Source organism: Diachasmimorpha longicaudata, chromosome 11, assembly GCF_034640455.1.
Source record: "Diachasmimorpha longicaudata isolate KC_UGA_2023 chromosome 11, iyDiaLong2, whole genome shotgun sequence".
Lineage (NCBI taxonomy): Eukaryota > Metazoa > Arthropoda > Insecta > Hymenoptera > Braconidae > Diachasmimorpha > Diachasmimorpha longicaudata.
The window spans coordinates 3790585-3812213 of NC_087235.1; the positions used below are offsets into that span (position 1 = coordinate 3790585).

The 21629-nt window shown below is 39.6% G+C and overlaps 4 protein-coding genes across 4 annotated transcripts; 2 read left to right on the top strand and 2 right to left on the bottom strand.

Annotated features, from left to right (window-relative positions):
- Positions 1 to 97: 97 nt before the first annotated feature.
- LOC135167349 (PHAF1 protein CG7083) lies at positions 98 to 5919 on the bottom strand. Its single transcript, XM_064130461.1, has 8 exons — positions 5533 to 5919; positions 4885 to 4967; positions 4290 to 4517; positions 3996 to 4208; positions 3666 to 3815; positions 3412 to 3576; positions 3155 to 3331; positions 98 to 2973 (listed from the first exon to the last, which is right to left on the bottom strand). Exons 1-8 carry the CDS (start codon positions 5594 to 5596, stop codon positions 2776 to 2778), a joined length of 1278 nt encoding a protein of 425 aa, XP_063986531.1. The 5' UTR covers positions 5597 to 5919; the 3' UTR covers positions 98 to 2775.
- Positions 5920 to 10866: 4947 nt separating this feature from the next.
- LOC135167374 (peptidyl-prolyl cis-trans isomerase-like 1) lies at positions 10867 to 12148 on the bottom strand. Its single transcript, XM_064130501.1, has 4 exons — positions 11818 to 12148; positions 11311 to 11534; positions 11119 to 11226; positions 10867 to 11031 (listed from the first exon to the last, which is right to left on the bottom strand). The coding sequence occupies exons 1-4, from the start codon at positions 11886 to 11888 to the stop codon at positions 10916 to 10918; spliced, it is 519 nt and encodes a 172-aa protein (XP_063986571.1). The 5' UTR covers positions 11889 to 12148; the 3' UTR covers positions 10867 to 10915.
- A 58-nt stretch (positions 12149 to 12206) lies between these two features.
- On the top strand, positions 12207 to 14888 carry LOC135167337 (endoplasmic reticulum mannosyl-oligosaccharide 1,2-alpha-mannosidase). The gene is made up of 2 exons (XM_064130442.1): positions 12207 to 13111; positions 13232 to 14888. Exons 1-2 carry the CDS (start codon positions 12502 to 12504, stop codon positions 14416 to 14418), a joined length of 1797 nt encoding a protein of 598 aa, XP_063986512.1. The 5' UTR covers positions 12207 to 12501; the 3' UTR covers positions 14419 to 14888.
- Positions 14889 to 16138: 1250 nt separating this feature from the next.
- Positions 16139 to 21622, top strand: LOC135167318 (AP-3 complex subunit delta-1). The gene is made up of 6 exons (XM_064130406.1): positions 16139 to 16290; positions 16393 to 16627; positions 16971 to 17606; positions 18173 to 18246; positions 18449 to 21077; positions 21182 to 21622. The coding sequence occupies exons 2-6, from the start codon at positions 16532 to 16534 to the stop codon at positions 21284 to 21286; spliced, it is 3540 nt and encodes a 1179-aa protein (XP_063986476.1). The 5' UTR covers positions 16139 to 16290; positions 16393 to 16531; the 3' UTR covers positions 21287 to 21622.
- The last annotated feature ends 7 nt before the right edge of the window (positions 21623 to 21629 follow it).

Sequence of the window (21629 nt, forward strand, 5' to 3'; positions counted from 1 at the left end):
TCTCACCCAAGAAAATACCACGTGGCACAGCAGTGCGAAGGTCTCTGTAAAAAAAATTCAGTTCCTAGATTACGGTTTTTCAATGTTCAACTTCCTGTGCAGTTTTGAGATCTTTTATTTATCAGGTAAACATACAAAAGGAGTATGCAATGCGAAGTGGTATGAGGTCAGACAACATTAACTAATTTTATTATTTATAATTCGCTAGTCAAGTGGAGAAAAAGAAGGACAAATATCGATTGATTTATCTCCACTCTCTGAACAATTCAATCATTCGAGTCCTCCAATAATAAGTCAATCATCAATTGAGAAAGAAGGAATCACCATAAAGAACTGAGTTCTCCCCTCCCAACTGGGAGCTATTGTATGTCTCGTAGAAAAATTTCATTTATTTTCTGGCCTCGGCTATTCTTTTTGCACCACTCAACTAAATAGTTCATTTTTCAACGTTATTTTTTCCCCCCTGTCTCGACAATTTTTACCCCTCAATTCACTCCTTAATTACTTAATTTAATAAATATACGAGAAATAAAACAGGCAATATACTCTTGCTAATGCCCTCGTGGCTGAATTTTTTTTTTTTCATTTTCAACTTTTTATCAATTTTTTTCATTATCACGTTTACATTGCGTAAGATTAAATACTATTCATATACTCGCATATACATTAAAAAATTATACCTACGACGATTAAAGGTTATAGGTGAACCCCGTTTTCCAAAATTGGATTGAATTATTTATTTTGTTGACGCGCATTAAGGTGTTATCAACTGCTATCTTTCGTTAAATTATACTTTCATAACTAAATTTTTAAATTCCTATTCGTAAGATTTCTTTCATCGCTGGGAGAGGGAGGGGGGAGGGGGGATAACTCTGCACAGACGCACCTAGGAGGATAACAAATATGAGACAAACATTGTCAATTCATTCCCTTCAGAAAAATTGAGAAACAAAAGGTGCACTAAAGTGGATGAAAGACTCGAAGAAAATGACAAAATTCACTCCCTTTCATCTCGACTTTTTTTTTTCAAATATTTCCAGCTATCCTCTCCTAATTTATTTATCAAATATTATTAAATTAAATGTGTGAGTGCGTTTTGCAGTGCATGATTATCATAGGCATTTTTCTTCCTTGAAGAAATAATTCAATTGAATACCAGTAAGTTAGTGACGCAAGGGAAGATATTTTCAATGAACATTTCTACACTGTTTTTTCCTCAATTCGTAATGAACTAACGAAAAAGAGAAAGACGTTTTTACATTCTTTTTCCAAAAACTTGTCATTAAAAAATTGGTCTTCGTTGGTTGATGTACTTGTAATTCAATCTCGTGTACTTTTGAAAACGAAATATATTTCACTTTTACCTGTGATTTCTCTCATTTTTTTTTGTCGCAGTGAAATTAAAAATATTTACATGGAACGATTTTTTAATCGATCAATTTTTTCAACAAATTTGTGCGAGTCGCGAAATGTAAAATCATTTAACAATGGTAGAGCATATTATCACCAAAAAATTGTGATCACGATGGCTTTCTTTCAATTATTCATATATACAGTTACTCATTTTCCGTAGTTTATGGAGTAATTCCATTTATTTTTGATTAGTTATCGACATCTTTGTGTTCCATAAACACATGACACACACGAAGATCCTTTAAAAATATAAATTTATCTTGAGAGTTTAAAACAAATTGAGAAAGGAAATTATTCCATTGACGTAACCCAATAAACTTATAATGTTGTCTACTTTCACCATTCAAGTTATTTACAATTTTGTAGTTTTTTTTCATTGTACACGAACGCAAGGATTTAACGACTTATCAAATATGTTTAGTTCGAGATATGTACATATTAATTTAATTTACTCTTCTTTCCGCAGCTATATTGACAAGTGCCACGAATCTGACAATCACCACAATTGTTTTGAACAACAAAAAATTCCTCACTTCCCTATTTTTTTATTCACCGATTCATATCTCACAAAGATATGGAATTTATTGTCTTACGAAGAAAAAATTCAATTCTAAACGTCAGCCAGAGTCAACGGTTTAAAATCATCTAATTAAAAAAATTGAAAAAATATCGTGATGATTTGATGAATGGATTCTAGCACAAAAATCCTAACGATGATTCTTCATAAATAATTCCTACTTCTGGTCGTTAAAAATATCTAATCGACATTTTAAAATGATGAGAATTATGGAGAAAAAAAGCTCCCACATGAACTTTGTCTTCAGTATTAATATCTTTTTCAAAGTTATCATGATCATTGCCCGTTACTATCTATCAACTTTTACCTTAAACTACTTCGATTTAACTTTTTTTGTCAATTTTATAGTTTTTATGGTTTTTATTGATTTTTTTCAAGGGCCCGAAACGTTGAACTGAATCCTTCATTAAAAATCAACGACTCACACGTCTCATGTCTGCCAACACAAACAATTGTTGTCGTCTCCATCGATTCTGAATATTCATGCAAAATGCTGTGAAATTTCTGTCTTTGACTCGGTGCCCTTCCTATAGAACTTTTACAAATAAAAATTGCGTCACACGTATTATAATTCTGCATCATCACAAGCAAATTGTCACCCACATCCGAATAATCCGTTCCAAGGACCTCCAGGAGTGTCAGCATTATTCTGATCTGATTCACTCCTCTATTAACATTTTTTTCCATTTTCATATTTTATGTATTTTTTTTGTTTTTTTCCCTCGTACTTGAAAAAACCAAGGGTCACTATTTTTACTGGTTAAAAATGCAGCCATTTACCAGGGTCACGCCGACATGTAGAGGGTTACACTGGCAATGTGCTGGTTAGCCATAACTTCGACAATGGCATCACGTATTCCGTAACAGAAGGTGCAACCAAATGGATTTGTTGTATTTGTGGAGGACGCACGATTCAACACTACTGGACGCGAACTCGCTTTCAATTGCTCACTTACTTTGTCCCATTTTGTATAGGCAGTGATCTGCAATTTAAAGAAATCAATATGAATGAAGCCGCTGGCTAGAATACGAAAGGTGCTCATCAACTTATCGAAAATTGAGTTTTGCTGTTTTCTATTATCAAATGCAATACAATTCGTTGGTTCTCCGGACTCTATTCCATTGCTCTCAATTTTCAATCTCATCATTAAAAACAGTCATTACCGTGATTGGCGAGGGACTGACGTCGATGAGTTTACCAGAGTCAGTGTGACTATTTTCGGGAGGTAGGGTCAGAGTGAATTCACAACGATGATACATGTTGAAATTGTAATGGCCTGGGTAATTGGTGTGAAGTACAAATTTTTTAACACACTGGGTTTTTGCGTCGAACAGAAGGTCCTGAAATAGAAAATATAAATGTTGGCACGAAGTCGTTAAAAATTAATTGATATAAAACATCATTCAATCTGTTTACTCACGATTCCCAGGGTAAAATAATTATAGAAGAAATCCGAACGTCTCGTCTTGTCTCTTTTATGTGCATGAGGACTGTGAATCCTCATTTTGTCTTCAGCCTTAAAGAAAACTCGTGAAGGTGCGCCCAGTGCACTCAGCACATCCTCGCAACTCTCTCCAAACCAGACCTGAGACGTTAAAAAATCCAGTTATCAACGTTGTAATGGTGATCTCCTCATCCAACTCATTCATTCAATTTTATGAATATTTTCATTACCTCTTTAGTGAGATTGTGCTTTTTAGGCTCCAGCAGTACTCTCGTAGCTGAGCTCCCCTCGGTAAATAGGTGCAGTCTCAATCCCCGAGTTCTCACTTTGTCTCTGATAACCTCAGCTTTTTCTAAATATAAATTATTGTGGTAGCAAACCTGAGAAAACAACAATATCATCGAGTGAAATGTGGTTATCGGTGATTCAATGGAAAGAAGAGGGAGAATCTAGGGAGCATATCCCAATGGCTTTCACCCCAATTTATTTATTAAATAGCATATAATAAATGCATTAAAAAAACGCTTTGCAAAGTTGGATATTCCTGGGGAAGAACTTACCAAAGGTAGTGGTGGTGGTGGTGCCTTGAGACAATGCTCTTCACTCCCCACAGTACCAGCAGCCATGCTACCGATGTAAATTGCAGTTTTAGCTACCAGTGGTGATGTACCATTTGGAAATTGCAGTGACCCAAGCCCATGTGCATAACCAGGCTGGAACTTCGAGTCAATTGGGAAATAAAATGACAAACCCCGGAAATTGAGCACAAAGACCTGAAGAGAAGAAACAATGATTTGTTAATAAAGATTGAATAGCGAGTAAATCTGGCTTTTTTTTTTGAATAAAAGAATCACCTGTTTATCACTATCATAGACTCCTGGATGTGTGGCGCCAAACGAGTGTTCAATCTGCTCGATTGATGGCAATACTTCAGGCGAATTGAATGGTAAACCACAATACTTCAGTTTGACAAGTTTCATGTTGTATATTTCAATAATTTTGAGCCTCTGAACTACTGGATCGAATATAAGTCTCACCCCATCGTAGGGTAAATTTATTACTAGATCTACTTCTAATGGATTCTGCAAATAATCAATAAATGCGTCAATTTTTCGTTGTAAAATTATGAATTGAATTAAAGGATGAAGGGAGAGTGGGGTAAAATGGACACTCAAGGCAATACCACCGAGAAGTAAAAGCCAATGGATTCATCAAAAAATTCTAAATGATCTGTTCTAATATCTGTTAGACAAAAGCAAAAATTGTTACTTAAACCCAATAAATTATTTATAAATCCGATATTTGAGTTGAATAAGAAATTCATTTGTGTAATTTTACACAAAACTTCCTCTATTCGGAATTTATTTATCTAGTACGAATTCGCTTCTTAGAAACATCACTGAACCATTTTACCCCACTGCCGCTAATTGAAAAATGATAAATACTCACAGTATCACTATAAAGTACTTGTACACCTCTAATAATGCCCACTTGACTCTGTATTATCGATACAGATTGAGAAAAATGCATACCTGAAAAGCAACCAAACAATCAATCTCATTATTTCCCATCAACAGACCCCCAACCACAAACAATCGCATTCCAAATATTACAAAAACTCCATTAACAATTTTAATTTGTCGACGCAGTAGCTAGAAATTTACGTTACATAAAAATCCCACGTTAACATTTTTGGCAAACCCCAAGTGACATTTTTTAAAGCATAATTACATAATTTCTTCGTCGAAAAAAACAAAATTTCTGTCACAATTCCAACACTATGTTGACAAAATAATTGGAATAAAGTAAATAAACTTAGGGGCAAAGGGGGGAACGAAGTGCACAGGATTTCCGCATGAAGCTTTGAGGGGTGGTGGGGCGGGGGGAGGAGGGCAGGGGGTAAAGAGGAGGGGATACACAGGATAGAACGTAAACACAACGCCCAGTGCAGAAAAAAAAACTCGAAAAAATTTTTTTTCAATCTTTTCACTTATTTTGTGATTTCCTCAAGGTAACGACGGAGTAAAAATTTATCATCAAGATAAAATATTTCATCGAATTCTCTGCGTATACAACAATAGAAATTTCATCACTCACCTAAAATAAATTCCCACTGGTCACAACCGATGGATCTTTCGGGCACAACTTCGAGCTCCAGCATTATAATCAATTGTTAATCTGCCTTGGCTCGACCTTGCCCCTCTCACTCGTTTTATATATTTTTTTTTAATGTAAAAAAAAAGATTTAATTTCACTGATTCGAGATTCCAATTGTTGGCAAAACGACAACGAGCACTGAAACTATTACTGAAATAATAATTTATGTTTCTAACTGTTGATGAACGAAAATTGCCCAAGTTACGTTGTATTACTGCGTTGTTTCTTTGTCTTGCTCTGAGCTATAACGCGACGTACGAGGCAGGCGCTCAGTTGACGGCCATATTGCCTTTTCTACCAGATCACAAGCACACAACTACTATCACAACCGATGGTGAACTGTCACCGAACAGCTGATGTTACCCCCACTTTTATTTATTTTGTGTTGTTACTCGACAACCCCCCACTGGCGCTCCTTTCCATTTATCATAATTTTATATTTTCTGATGTTGGGAATTTTGGGGCAGCATTTGGAAGTAATTAATACATCTGGTGGATAATTAGTGAGAATTTTGGTTCATTAAGCCGGAGGAAGGGGGTAATTGTCATAATGGAAGGGCAATCACTTGTCTTGTCTCTCGTCGTTTCACTTGATTCCCCTCATTTTCTCATTTTTTCACATTCACACGATATCCTGACACTCAGCGAGCACTTGAAGCCGTCAATTATCATTTAATCAGGCCAGGGTTAATTGCCAACACAATGTATGGTTGGCTGGATTCGAGTAAAGGGGAGTAATGAATTTTTCCTTGACTTATCTCATTTTTTTTTGCTGCGGAGAGTTCCGATTTTTTTGGGGTTTGAATAAGTCAAAAATGACTACAATTGTGAAAATTGAAAAATTAACAAATCAAAACATTGAATGAAAAATACTTATGTGGCATATTATTCCCGGTGTTGTAAACTTTTCTCATAAATACGTGAACATCATAATTAGTTGAATGATTTTATTTCCAACAAAAATGAAATCCACGAAAAAAAGGGACAATGATGAATAAATTTTGACATTTAACTGTCGCCTCGAAAGGTCGATTTTGAATTTTCTCCGCGCAACATATAAATATCTGTATTATCAACGAGTGTTGAGGAAGGACACCCAGTAGAACCCCTTCGCCGGCGGTGCTGCAAAAGGCAAAACTAGCTAATTGAACTGATTGTATCATATGTATTGATTTTATTGTCTTTCACGTTTTTCTCGGCTCCTAGGCCTCCCACAGCCACAAGCCTCCCAGCCAAGTTAGCCACGTTCTCTGCGGTAATGTCTTACCGACAGGTACATTCACCATCGTAGTTCATGCGCCACAGCTACTAAATCTTGCGGTGTAGTCGCTCCATAAGACTCAGCAATCTTCTCTACAGCCTCTGGCACAAGTGCAGAAATCGTTTGTCCAGTCCCTGGGCAAGCTCTCAAAAAGGTATTCCTCACATTCACTGAAATTGTCAACTAATAATTACTCCCCCATCTTATTATTCAATTATTTACACGCCTCGTAGCTTAATTTCACGCCGGTATTATTTCTACGTGAGGCTCAAAACTTGACAATTGTCTGTTGTTGAGCTGCAAGAATTTCGTCTGGATGTTCTCAAAACAATGAATAATACGATTGTTGTCTATATAGAGATATCGCTAATTACATTTTTTAATTAAAAGTCAATGCTCTACAGAGATAATTGGCCTGATCCGATATATTACATAATGACTGAACAACATAACCTACGATATAACTAAAATTGATACGTCAGAGTGGTCATTTACTCAAAGATCGCCAATTAATTGGCAATAACATTTGAATTTTTGTCCCCACTACAGAACTGGGCATCGATAAAGAGACCGAACCCATCAAATTAATAATCAAATAATTACTTTGGCTTTCAGTTTCATGGAAGTATCTCTCTGGTCCAAAATAAAGCCACTTCTGCCATCAATAATCTTCCCAACCCTCAGTGGATCTCTGATCTACGCTGACTGGCGTCACACTTACCTGTGGAAAAAGAGTGTTGCTGCCCAAGAAGCTAGTGAACAAATCTCCAAAGATGAAGGGAATGACAAAAGCGTCTCTCATTAAGCAGATGGTTCTTAGCACGATTCCAGTGATCGTTGGCTATAATATAGGCAGTTGGTTTGACAGGCAGGAAGATAACAGGATGATCAAATTTCGGGATAAGTCTGCACTCTACGGAAGGGAACTTAAACCAGGCCAACCACCCAGCTGGACGTAAAGTACCTCCTCTTTGTATTAATATGAAAATTGTTAAAATACATTGAATTTATTGGTGTAGCACTTCAGTTTACAATTGAAACCGAAATTACAATACTAACGAATAGATCAAATAATGTGAAGTGGTTTTTTTTATTCTGCGATTCTTTCTGTTCCTATATCACTAATGAATACACGTGAATAAATTTATCCAAAGCCAATGGTTGAAAACCAATTTAGTAATTTGATGTTGACTTAGCTGGTGCAACTAATTCCTTTCGATCATCAGAAAAATGACTAAAATACAGTCAATTTCATCGTGTGGCATTTCAGTTTGCAATTGAAAACAAAATTACAATCCCAAGAAATACACTCTGAGGCTGTACAATTTGTTCAGTTGTCCCTTAACATAATTTTTTATTTACATATGAACCCAAGGCATTAAAGATTGAGGTAAATTTCTCAAGAGGCCCTGTACAAAAAAAAATATATATTTGTCTCCTGTTGCCTATCCCGATGCATTTAGTTTCTCTCAACTATCAGGAAAGTTTGGTTGATTATTCTTGAACTTGAAAAATTAAATTTTTCTGACACCCAGAAAGAGACTCAAGCAGACTCTTCCCCTGATCAATTCTCACCCCTCAATACCTATTTACAAACCCCAGCTCATCGGAAAATACTGAACTTCTTCACCATCGATACTTTTTTCTTCACTTCCTCCGTCCTCTGCAAGTTCTCCTTGTCGCTGTGTTGTACGGGCTTCCTCCTCATGGTGAAATTGTACGCCATTCTTTTTCTTTGTAGCCAAGCGTTCTGCTCCTCACTCCAGCTGACAGGTCTCTCCTTTTCATCCTTCTTGCCCCTCTCCTTCGTCTTGCTCGGTCCCTTCTCCAGATTCAAGTAAGAGAATCTCTTGTCATCCTCCTCGCCCTTTCCATTCTCCCGGTCCAGATCAATCATACCATAATCCTGGAACTTAGTGCCCCTGTCCTGGGATACCAGAATATTCTCACTCAGTCTCTTCAGTACTTTCTCCTCCTCAATAACAGATTTTCTCTCACTCGCGCTTCTGGTGAACGCTTGTGGCTTCTTAAAAACAGCCGGATTGAAAATCCTCGATGTGACGACGTACGACGAGTCACCAATATCAGCAGAGAGGGTCGAATCAAGATCATCATAAGATATCTTCGGTCTCCTCTTCCTCCTCATACTCGAATGCCCACTGTACCCAATACTGCTCCCTCTCCCTGGATGAGGTAGTCTTGTTGACTGTGTTGAAGCCCCCGAATGACTAATAACCAACGAACTCCTCGAATTTGGCGGATTATTCAGGGTTTTTCCATCAAAAATCGCTTCAGAAACGACTGAAGCGCCAGATCTCACCCCCTCACAGCCAACTCTGTCATTCAGAGGAGTGATCATCTTCCCGGAAGCTGTTTTATCGATCAAATCACCAGCAATCCTCTCCGGGAGGATTTTACCATCACCGAGATCAGAATATTTCACAGGAGCTATCACTGCATTTTTTGGTACGCTTGAACCCTTCGGGGAAGTCATTTGAACGGATTTCACTGGTTCTACGAGATCTGCGGCACTCAAACGCCTCTCCAAGCTCTGTTTCGACCCCCGAGACTCAGACCGTTCACTCAGCTCGTCCAGACTCCCATCGGTATTGATGTGTTTGAACCGTTTGGAGCACAACTCCAGGTGTTTCAATTTGTCCTTTATCAACCGCTCAAGTATCCTCAACTCTTTTTCCTTCTTGAATAGCAGTCTCTCTCGATCAAAGAGCATGGCCTCCTTGTCCTTGATAACAGCCTCTCTCGCTCGGAGGCTCTCCAGTCTTTTCATCCAATTGACTTCAAAAATCTCCTCTGTCACCTCCTCTGGCCTCTGTCTCGTTGTAGTGCAGCCATTTTTGAGTCCATGCTGGCAGAACTGATTGTCACAGTCATCGGGTGTCTCCCCACGTTCGTCGATGGACATCAAACTGCTGGAGCGAAATGGGGGTCTTGATAGAGGCAGCATGGAACCCTTGAGGTACTCGTTTCTACCCATCGATACAAACTCTGCGGTTTCTAATTTCTTTATCAACCTCGAAGGCTCTCGATTTTTACTGTGATAATAAGGAACGTCGTAGATCGGCTCAGCCACAGCCTCACTTGGGTCTGACCCTTCATCTGATTGTACATAATTTATTTCTATTATTGGAATGTCTGTGATGGGTGGATTAATATGATGTGGGATTTCTTTCACTGGGTTAGCTGACTTTTTTACATTGGCTGACAATTTTCCTCGACAGGAAAAGGGAACGTCGTAGATCGGCTCGTTGATCTCCTCTCTTTCAAGGGGTTCACATTGAGTTGTCGATGGTAGCACCTGCTCACGTGTTTCACCACTCTCCTCATACTGAATAATACTCTGTGAGGATTTTTCGAGAATGGAATTGTCGGAGTACTCGGAATCCTCGTTGATGCACTCCAACTTCCTGGGGGAATTATTTTCCCGCAATAATTTTGCCACTTTCACATCGTCTATAATATTTTCACTGGTTGTTTCACGATTCAACGAGGGAATTATAAATGCCTCCACTCTGAATGTCATCGACATGGTCTGTCGTATTTTTTTAAACCGTTTTTTTCACTATATTTTATGGCTGTTGTGGCCTCAACGTCACGGGTATAAATGCTGCTGGGGTATTTCCCTTTCGTTCCCAGGCCCCCTTTGTAATGCAAGACGTTCAGGGGGTCATATTGTGCTTACGATTATGCACAGCGTCTTGTAACGGTCGGGATTCCTGTTTTGAACTGCGGGGATCCGGGGAGGATGGAACGAGTGGGAGAGAGAGAGAGAGAGAGGGAGATTCTTGAGACGCAGGTTGGTGAGCAGGTAAGGGGACCAGTCCCTTTTTTATTTGGAGCCGACTGGCCCGCTTCTGCTGATTCAAACAAGTGTAGGAGGTAGTTGACAATTTTAACGGAAGATGTGCTGGTATCGCAGAGATAAACTAAGAAAAATTGTGGTAAATTTTTTTGTCGACCCTAGGTCCGCAATTTAGGAAAAAAATACCTCATCATTGAGAAAATGATCAAATTTATTAAATACAACGTTAATTCGTAACCTCATCAAGCATTTTTTATCGATCCTTTAACAATCTTAACTTCGTCAATTGGTCGATCATTTTTATCAGTCTCCACGAGGCCAATTCGTTTCACAACATTCATTCCAGAATGTATTCTTCCTGCAAAATAAATGCACAATAAGGTTAAAAAAGTAAATAAACAAATATGAACATTGCTGTCAAATTTTAAACAAGACATTGGCTCACCAAAAATCGCGTGTTTACCGTCGAGCCACTGAGTTGGAGCCAAAGTGATAAAAAACTGAGATCCATTGGAATCCGGCCCTGAATTCGCCATTGACAAGATTCCTGCACCTGAAGGAATCAACAAATACATAAGAATTGGCCTTCTGCATCAGTTATTAATGAGAAAATTACCACACAGTGCAATTTACATACCTGTGTGCTTTAAATCATCGTGGATTTCATCATCAAAACACTCTCCATAAATAGACACTCCTCCCTTTCCAGTTCCAGTGGGATCACCACCTTGTATCATAAAATCTCGAATGATTCTGTGAAACTTTGTTCCATTGTAATACCCCCTCCGGACTAATTCAGCAAAATTTCTGCAGGTGAGTGGTGCGTGCTTCCAGTACAATTCAATCACAATTTCTCCCATTCTAGAAACAATCAATTGATTTTTATGCAATTGCAATAAATCCATCAATTCAAATATTTATTATAATGATAAAAAGAATATTTATGAATTACGACATGTTTCTGTTCCTTGAAAAGTTGATTCTTCACGATTTTTAACTCAAAACAAAACATGTCATTTGATCTTGCAACTATTGTTATTATTATTCATTGAACTGAAGATCTGTAAGCCTGACAATGTCTGGCAAAGTGGATTGGTGACCACGAATATTTCACCTATTTTTTAATAGAGAACTGATCACTCACGTAGTATCCAGATTGACGAATGGAGGCTGCCAATGTTTATCGGGAATGCCGGAGATATTAGTAAGAGCCATTATCACCTATCGAGGTAAACAAATACTCCAAAATTGATGATGCATGTGCCACCTTAAGTGACACTTAACCTATTAAATATACTCGGACCTTCCAAACAGAAATCTGTCCTGATATTCTTTCCCTGAATGATTGTACTGCAAATTACAATTTCTTTGATCCCAAATGAATGCGATTGATCGTGTTCCCGAAGGATCGAACAGCTGATATATTTTTTGTGCAACGTTTCTCAATGTTTACTGAAAAATATTTAAACCACTGCACCTGGAGGCAAACAGACGTACTAAGAACCCCAGCTGTTTTCAACAACAACTCGAGAGAAAGCTCAGTGCTGCTCCGAGTCAAGAGTTGATACGTTGATTAGTCTCACTCGGTGTCCGGATACCCTAGTGAAGCATGTATACTCCAGGAATTTGCAAAAATCAAGTGTTCTGGGACTTGTGAGGACGAGGAATTGATACTCATCGGTTTAAATGAGGCCCAAGGTATCTCCAATTCTCTCCTTAAAATTCATGGTGATTTTTGGATTACACCGGCTGTGTTGTATTTCGGCCCTGGATTTTTAACCTCAACGATAATCGCAGTGACACCGTAGGTGAAGGAACATAAATTAAAATGTTGCCACGGGACACGAGTAAGACTGACTACATAAGTTTGAATATTAATGATCCTGGAACATACCTGAAGCCATCGAGAAGCCTGTGGAGACAATGGAATCAAATGTCAAGGTTTCAACGAAATGTATTTTGGTTCCTGGTGATTACTGTGCTTCTTTTATTGTTTTATCTGCTTCCTGGGGATACGAAGAACGTGGTTATTGACGATGGGAATGATTATGTGAACGCTAAAGTGGTTCAGGACACTCCGAAGGGGGATAGCATTCCCGAGGAGGTGGTGGTGGACAGTGAAAACCAGGCTGTGGGGCCTGCTGGTGGTGAGGTGATTGAGGAGCCTGAATTTCAGCCTGAGATCAATCAGGTAGATGATGATCAGATCAATGAACCACCACAGCCCAAGCCCAATGCTATGGTCTTCCATGGCCCTCAGAATGACAGACAAAAGGCTGTGGTTAGGGCTTTCAAGCACTCCTGGGATGGGTATGCCGAGTTTGCCTGGGGACATGACAATGTTAAACCTATTTCCAGGGGATATCACGAGTGGTTCGGACTTGGATTGACCATTGTTGATTCTTTGGATACTATGTACATTATGGGACTCAAAGAAGGTGAGAATGATAAGTTCAATTTAGAGAATAATTCGTATATAAATTTTTTCAAGTCAGTTTTATAGTTACTTATAAAACCTGTATTTATATCTCCGAAAATAATTTTGAATTTCTCTTTAGAATTTGCACAAGCACGAGCTTGGGTAGAAGAGAGTTTGGTGTTCCATACAAACAGAGATGTGAACCTCTTTGAGGTAACGATAAGAGTCCTAGGAGGTCTACTATCAGCATATCACCTCTCTGGAGACAAAGTATTCCTGGACAAAGCCATCGACTTGGGAGACCGAATGATGCCAGCATTTTCAACCAGGTCCGGGGTACCTTACTCAGACGTTAACTTGGGAACAAAGAGAGCGCATCATCCCAAATGGGGGCCTGACAGCAGTACCAGTGAAGTAACGTCAATTCAATTGGAATTTCGTGACCTCAGCAGAATCACAGGTCAACCCAGATTCGAGGCTGCTGTGGCCAAAGTCTCGGAGCACGTTCACAATTTGGAAAAGTACGATGGCCTGGTGCCGATATTTATCAACGCAAATACTGGACTGTTCAGGGAGTATGCGACGATTACACTCGGGGCTCGTGGGGACAGCTACTACGAGTACTTACTGAAGCAGTGGGTGCAGACAGGCAGGACAATTGATTATTTGAGGGATGATTATGTGGCTGGTATTCAGGGAACGCAGAAGCACTTGGTGAAACGAACAGCGAAAGAGAGATTCCTGTTCATTGCTGAATTGATAGGAGCTTCGAGGGACATGAAACCCAAAATGGACCACTTAACTTGCTATTTACCAGGAACCTTGGCGCTGGGCGTTCACAATGGCCTTCCCTCCGAGCACATGGACTTTGCTAAGGAATTAACAAGAACTTGTTACCAGACTCACGTGATTCAGCCCACGTTCTTAGCGCCGGAAATAACTTATTTCAACGTTCAGGACACTGACGAGGAGAGCCAGATGGACATGTACGTGAAATCTACCGATGCCCACAATTTGTTACGTCCAGAATTTATCGAGAGCCTCTTCTACATGTGGTACTTCACTGGGAACAAAACTTATCAGGACTGGGGCTGGCAGATATTCCAGGGCTTCGAGAATTACACGAAAGTGGAGAATGGCTACACTAGCATTGGAAATGTCAAGAATATCCAGAATACTCGGCCCAGGGACATGACTGAGAGCTTCTGGTTTGGTGAAACTCTCAAGTACTTTTATCTGTTGTTTGATGACACGAGACAGGTAGTCGATCTTGACAGGTGGGTCTTCAATTCTGAGGGGCATCCTCTACCTGTTCACGAGTCATAACAACTTACTTGGGTGAGTGGAGGTAGATTAATGGAGGGAATCTTGAGGCCAGTGGCAATGATGCGTTTTAGAGTACTTAAGATTTTTGGTAGAGGATTTCTCAAAGAGGATTCCACTTCTACTTATTACGGTACAATGTGGGTTATGCACAAGAAGTTCGGACTGGAGAATATGAGAGTAGAATGAAAATAATTGAATACGTATTTTGTGGATTTTTCTGGACAACAAAATACGTATTTAATTTATTCCGTCTCTTTGTATTTCATCAACGGTTTGAATAAAAAAACATGAGACAACCCAACTTGTTACTGGACAACTACAAATATGTTCTGATCGATAGCGATTATTGCACAAAAGAAATGAAAGACAACGATGCAAAACTTAAACGAATCGTTCATCAATAAATCTAATGTAAAAATCGTCTTGTAATGAATATTCCTTTTTGTAAAATATTAAATATGACAACAGTAGCTTTACGACTTATTCTTCTGGTTGCTGTGCAACAAACTTGGGAGATCTTCGATAATTTTTGAGAACACGGTGCTTTACAACTGAAAATTTAATGCAGTTTCCCAGTTTTGAGAGGCAGGAAAAGCAAAATTTACCAATTACTGCCAATTGAAAATTTCTCCAAGATTATTGCGACTTTCGCATGATCCCTGTCATGAGTTAAAATGACCACCGAAATCTCCTATTTATAATAAGTAGAGATGGTATCCTCAGATATATGATCTGGAAGACAAAGAACACAGAACGTAAGAGGTATTTTGTGAAAAACTTCTAGTCGTCATTCATGTTGTTGCTAATTAATGTCAAGTCCGATCTATTCCAATGGCTGGAGAATCCTTTCTATCAGGCCACTTAAACTATCTTAATGCCGGAAGCGAACGGTTGACGGTTTGGAGTACTACCCACTCCAGAAAATGTGCATTAGCATTGTTTTTTACATTGATTGAAATGTACTAGATGAAAGAAAATTTCAATTAAATTAGAAACGCTTGACACAATTAATTGTAAATAAAATAGTTGATGATTTGATATTGAATTATTGTGCTTGAGACCCAACTTCGAGCCATGGAGACAGATGTATGCTCTTAGTCGTGTCTCAGCCCAGGGAATAAAGAAGCCATTGTATAAAGATTTTAAAAAGTGGTAATCTAGGTCATTTTAAAACTTAAAGTACACTCAACACTGATATTTATCTGCAATTCTCTGAGGGAGCACTGTAGTATAATACTATCATGATAATCATTTTTATCTAATAAAAAATTACGATAAAGTACGTTTCAACTGGATTGATTTATTCCGCCTATAAAAACAAAACATCGACAGAAACTCAAGACGAATTTTCTCCTATAGCATTCTCCTATCGACTCGTTTTCCATTAAAAAATCCTCAACATGAAATTCCCAAACTTTTCACTCTATTTTCTTTGAATAAAAAAATTAATGAAATTATCCGACAAATTGTAACAGAAAATATGTTTGAGATGCAATTTTACTCACATGGGGAGGGTTCAAATCTTCGCGGGCATCTGCCCCCCTCCTGGTTCGGCGTCGCCGCCATTTTCCCTAGGTCGTCTCCGAAATGGAATTAGTCCATCCGAGATTGTACAAAAAAACAACCCTCTCCTTTCCCCGCAACCGCATCGCCTTGACAAGTTGGAGACCGGCAACAGTTTCAATTGGCCCATTTTTTTTCCACCCCCTTTTATCCAACACACTTCCCTTCCTCACCGCAGTCAATTCCAAAAACAGCTGGTATCAGAAAGGAACTCATATTTTCAATCTCAGACAGGAAAAATACATAGTTACGATTCTGCATAATCTGGGGGGGTTGACACGACAGTTTTTGAGCCGCGGTGGGCGTCAGGTGAATTTTTATACTCCTTTTCCGCTCTTTAATTACACATGTATACGAGATAATCTCCAACTAATTCGATAAATGTCTCCCGGACAAACTCTCTGAAAGTAGAATGCATTAGACAAGGTGAAATCGAAGTGAAAGAGGTGGGTGGAGGCTTTGCTAGTGAGACTGACGGAGATACAGTGCAAGTACTGTTAAATTCCTGGATTTTTTTCCTTCGAATCTTCGTTACGTCTCAACTGGTGAAATGGCACTGAGGAAAGTCAAAGGGAACTTTGAACGAATGTTCGATAAGAACCTGACGGATCTGGTGCGGGGCATCAGGAACAACAAGAACAATGAGGTGAGTGTTGAGAGTTGTTGGGCTTCGAGTGCTAGGTTAACCTAACTAGGATAAGCAGGCCAATATTACGTGGACAGCCTCCAGAGGATCAAATGCTTCAAATTTTTCTGCGAATAATTTTATTCGAATATGACCGATTATGTGAATTCCTCATCATGAATTTGGATGATTTGTACTTAGATATGACCAAACTTGCTTAATCATGAATTAAATAATTGTTAAATCATCCTCTGCAACAATTACCGGAGAGAATTTTTTTGTGATACGTATCTGCTTAACATGTCAGGTCAGGTCAGGTCCCTTTTTTCGAAAATTTTCCTTAGAAGATCATGTTCCCTTGCAGGCGAAGTACATTGCCCAGTGCATCGAGGAAATTAAACAGGAGTTGAGGCAGGACAATATAGCTGTCAAGGCGAATGCAGTCGCCAAACTGACATACCTCCAGATGCTGGGCTACGACATCAGCTGGGCTGGCTTCAACATAATCGAGGTCATGTCTTCTGGAAAATTCACGTACAAGAGGATCGGGTATCTCTCTGGCAGCCAGAGCTTCCACATGGACACTGAGCTCCTCATGTTGACCACAAACATGATAAGAAAGGACTTGAATAGTCAGAATCAATACGATGCTGGTTTAGCTCTCAGTGGTTTGTCCTGCTTCATAAGTCCAGATTTAGCTAAGGACCTTGTTAACGATATAATGACACTTCTGACCAGCACGAAGCCGTACTTGAGGAAAAAAGCAGTGTTGATGATGTATAAAGTATTCCTGAGGTTTCCTGAGGCCCTCAGGCCTGCTTTCCCCAGGCTCAAGGAGAAACTCGAGGATCCTGACAGTGGAGTTCAGTCTGCTGCTGTCAATGTTGTTTGTGAATTAGCTAGGAAGAATCCTAAGAATTACCTGAGCCTTGCCCCCATTTTCTTCAAACTCATGACAACTTCTACGAATAATTGGATGCTTATCAAAATTATTAAATTGGTGAGTTTCGGAAATTGCATGGAATGTTAATTTTTTATTCTCGATTAGGGTTAGGCCTTCGTGGACTATTTCTCGAACGTTATCTTCTTCATTTGTCCCTCTTTATCGGTGGCTTATTTCCATTATCAAAGTACACGTTCAAGAAATATGATGCCCAGACCTTATTAATAAAAAAATTAATTCGATAGTCGATTTGAGAATATGAACACAATGGCAATGTTTACGACGAGTTAAATTTACAATATTGGTAACTCAATGTAATTTTCTCCACCCAGTTCGCAACGATCACACTGATTGAGCCAAAGCTGGGCCGGCAATTGACCCAGCCCCTCATTGACCTTATCTGCAGGTTTAACATTGAATTGAACAAAAAATATCGCTAGAAGTTGTACAGACTGTTTTATGCTTAGAACGAAAAAAAGACCTTCACAGATTCATCGATTATTTTCATGAATTTCATTGAATCACAGTCTCACTTTGCTCCCCAAATGTATCGTTGATGTTGTGGCTTACATCCTCTGTAACTTGGCAGTAGTAACGATCTATTCTTCCTGTGAAATTTACAGTTTGGCGCATTGACACCGCTAGAACCTAGGCTTGGAAAAAAACTTATAGAACCTCTGACCAATTTAATACACAGGTAACTCCACTCAAAAATCTTCAAAACATTTTTGATTCATTTTTGTAAACATAATTTTTGTCACGTCATAGTTTCCCTGAAATTCAATTAGAATTCGGTGAAAGTCAAAATTTTATTCATTTATCCTATAAATATTTACTACTCCATAAGAAATACCGCTTCCACTAGGAAGTGATCCTGCTTAAAAAATATTTTCTTCCAGTACATCAGCAATGTCGCTCCTCTACGAGTGCATAAACACCGTAATCGCAGTGTTAATCTCAATTTCCTCGGGTATGCCAAACCACTCCGACTCCATCCAGCTCTGCGTGCAGAAGCTGCGAATTCTAATCGAGGACTCGGACCAAAATCTCAAATACCTGGGTCTCCTGGCCATGTCGAAGATCTTGAAGACCCACCCGAAGAGTGTGCAGGCCCACAAAGACCTAATAATGCAGTGTTTGGACGACAAAGATGAGAGTATTCGTCTTCGTGCCCTGGACCTGCTCTACGGCATGGTCTCAAAGAAGAATCTCATGGAGATTGTGAGAAAACTGATGGTCCACATGGACAAGGCCGAGGGAACAACCTACAGAGACGAACTTCTGTCAAAGATCATCCAAATTTGTTCCCAAAACAATTACCAATTTATCACTTACTTCGAGTGGTACATTTCTGTCCTCGTTGACCTAACGAAGATGGAGGGTACCAAGCACGGACAATTGGTAGCAACTCAACTCCTGGACGTAGCAATCAGGGTGCAGGCGATAAGAAAATGCGCAGTTCAACAATGTGCCTTACTCCTCGAGAATGCCCATTTGCTGACCGGAACGCCACGAGCAACAATGTGCGAGGTACTCTATGCAGCAGCTTGGATTTGTGGAGAATTCTCATCAGAGCTTGACGATCCCATAGCAACCCTGAAATCGATGCTCAAATCCCAGGCCTCCAGCCTCCCCGGACACATTCAAGCAGTGTATGTTCACAATATTCTAAAGTTAGCAGCCATGACATTGAGCAAAGCTCAGAAGAAAAACGATCAGGACACAATAGATGAGATATTTGCCCTAAAGGACGGTATGAACGAGTTCATCTGCAGTGGTGATCTCGAGGTGCAGGAGCGAGCGACAGCGGTATTGGTCCTGTTCGATTACTTGAGGGACAATCCAGCATTGATTGAAGAGCTTGCAGAGACCTTCGAGGGTGAGTTGAATCCAGTGGCACCGAAGGCACAGAGAAAGGTTCCCATTCCAGAAGGACTGGATTTAGACTCCTGGATCAATGATCCCCCTTCGGAGAGTTCTGATGACGACGACTTAGACATGAATGACATCTTCGTGAGGGGGGAAAAGGGTGGAGACTACGGTGAAAAGAAGACTGTTGAGTTGACGTCTGAGGAGCTTCAGAGGAGGAGGGACATCAGGCGAATCGAGCAGGAGAACAATCCTCACTATCTGAAGGGGACTTCCAGTCCCAAAGGTCTCCATTATAACGATTGTTACGATCACATTCCAATAGCTGAACTGGATATTCCAGTGTCCTTGAAGATAAACTCATACAGCCCGAAGTTCTCCTCCGACGAGAAGAGAATAAAGGCGGTGAAGAAAAAGAAGAAGCACTCGAAGAAGAATAAGAGGGATAAAGAGAGCTCGGACGATGAGCATGAGGATTATCCATCGCACTTTGTTAACACGGGCATTGGTGAGCTACCACCTGGGGCAGAACTGAGTGACAACGATGACAACAATATTTCTGATGTCAATGATCCCCACAGGGCCCTTAACATCGATCTTGATATTCCTCTGCGAGAAGATGAGAGGCTTCCAGTGCTGGAACATCGTCCCACAGATCCGAAGAGCAATCCTGATAAATCGGAGAGGAAGGGAAAAACGTCGAAGAAGGTGAAGAAGAAGAGTAAAGAGGGAAAGAGGGAGCGCAAGGAATCGGATGGTCAGAATAATATTGACCTCTGGCTCGGGAATGACGTGGTGATTCATCATAAGCAGAATGAGAGCATTGAGAATGTCGTACCGAGTGACGAGAAGAAGATCAAGAAGAAAGGGAAGATGAAGAAGAAGAAGGAGGAGGACGGGAAGAAGAAGAAAAAGAAAAGCGATGGCAAGCAGAATATATCAGGGTATGAGGAGACTGCTGGCATTTCCACACCCTCTAAGGAAATTCTCCCTAGTCTTGGCCTCAGTTTTAATGAAAGTAATGAGGAAAGTGTCGAGAGTCCGTATCAGGTGTCCAGTGGACATCGGGAGCTCGCTAAAAATGATAAGATCAGGATGACGGTTGAGGTGAAAGGATTGCCACATGAAAATGGAAAAGTCGTTGCTTCGATTGTTCTGATAAACTCTGGGGATAAAATCGTCAAGGATTTGGACCTGGATGTCACAGACTCGTTGACACTGAAGCTGGTGAGGAACTTCGGAGAAGAAACTGGCATCAAGATCAAGGTTAAATTGGCTCCACAAGCTACGACAGAAGTTCGTCTTCCTATTCTAGTTATCGATGACACATTTGCCCAGAAGTTGAGGGGAAGTCTGAGTTATTTTGTCGAGGGGTCTTTGGGAATGGTTCAGGAGAAGTTGGATTTTGTTTTAAAATTCACTTGCTGTGATTTTATGGCTGGAAATATACCCCAGGGAGACGTGCTGACGGAGCTTCTTGGGGGTGACCAGTTGCAATATAAAACGAGGAACAGTGTAGATGTTTCACTGAATCTTAGACAGGCGGTGGAGATGGCATGCCAGAGGTGCAAATTAACACTGGTGGAGCAGATCGATGATGCAGCGTCTTTATATGGTCATTCGTTGATGGGTCATCACGTGTGCCTTTTACTCAAAAAGGTAATGACAAAAAAAAATCAGAAGCAATTTTTCTCAGGTTATTCTATAAATTCCTTTGATATAATAAAAAATATGCTAATTAATGTTTTTTTAAATCTCCACAGAAGTCATCTGACATGTCTTCAAGTCTTTCCATCGAGGGCAAAGGGGACAATAACTCACTATTATCCGGAATCGTCGAGGAAATAATCAAGACAATTACGAAATAAAGGGAAGAGCTCGTAGAATTGTATTGAATTTAAGAAAATGATCAAGAGATATGTTGCTCATTATAGAGAATATGAGGAGGAATCAATTTTTTTTTTCATTCAATCTGTAATTTCTGAATCGAAGGAAAAACGTCCTCGTTGAAGTTCACTTGAACAGTTACGTCAAAGTCGTATTTTTATTGAGCCAAATGATTTTTATATGGCAAGGATTTTTGTACCTTGCGTCATAAAATGGTGCTACAGTTCAGTTGACACTTGAATTGTAAATAATGAAATGATCTTTATTCCTGTGTGCACCCACAAATTGATGAATTTAAAATAAAGAAATTTCTTAAACGTATGA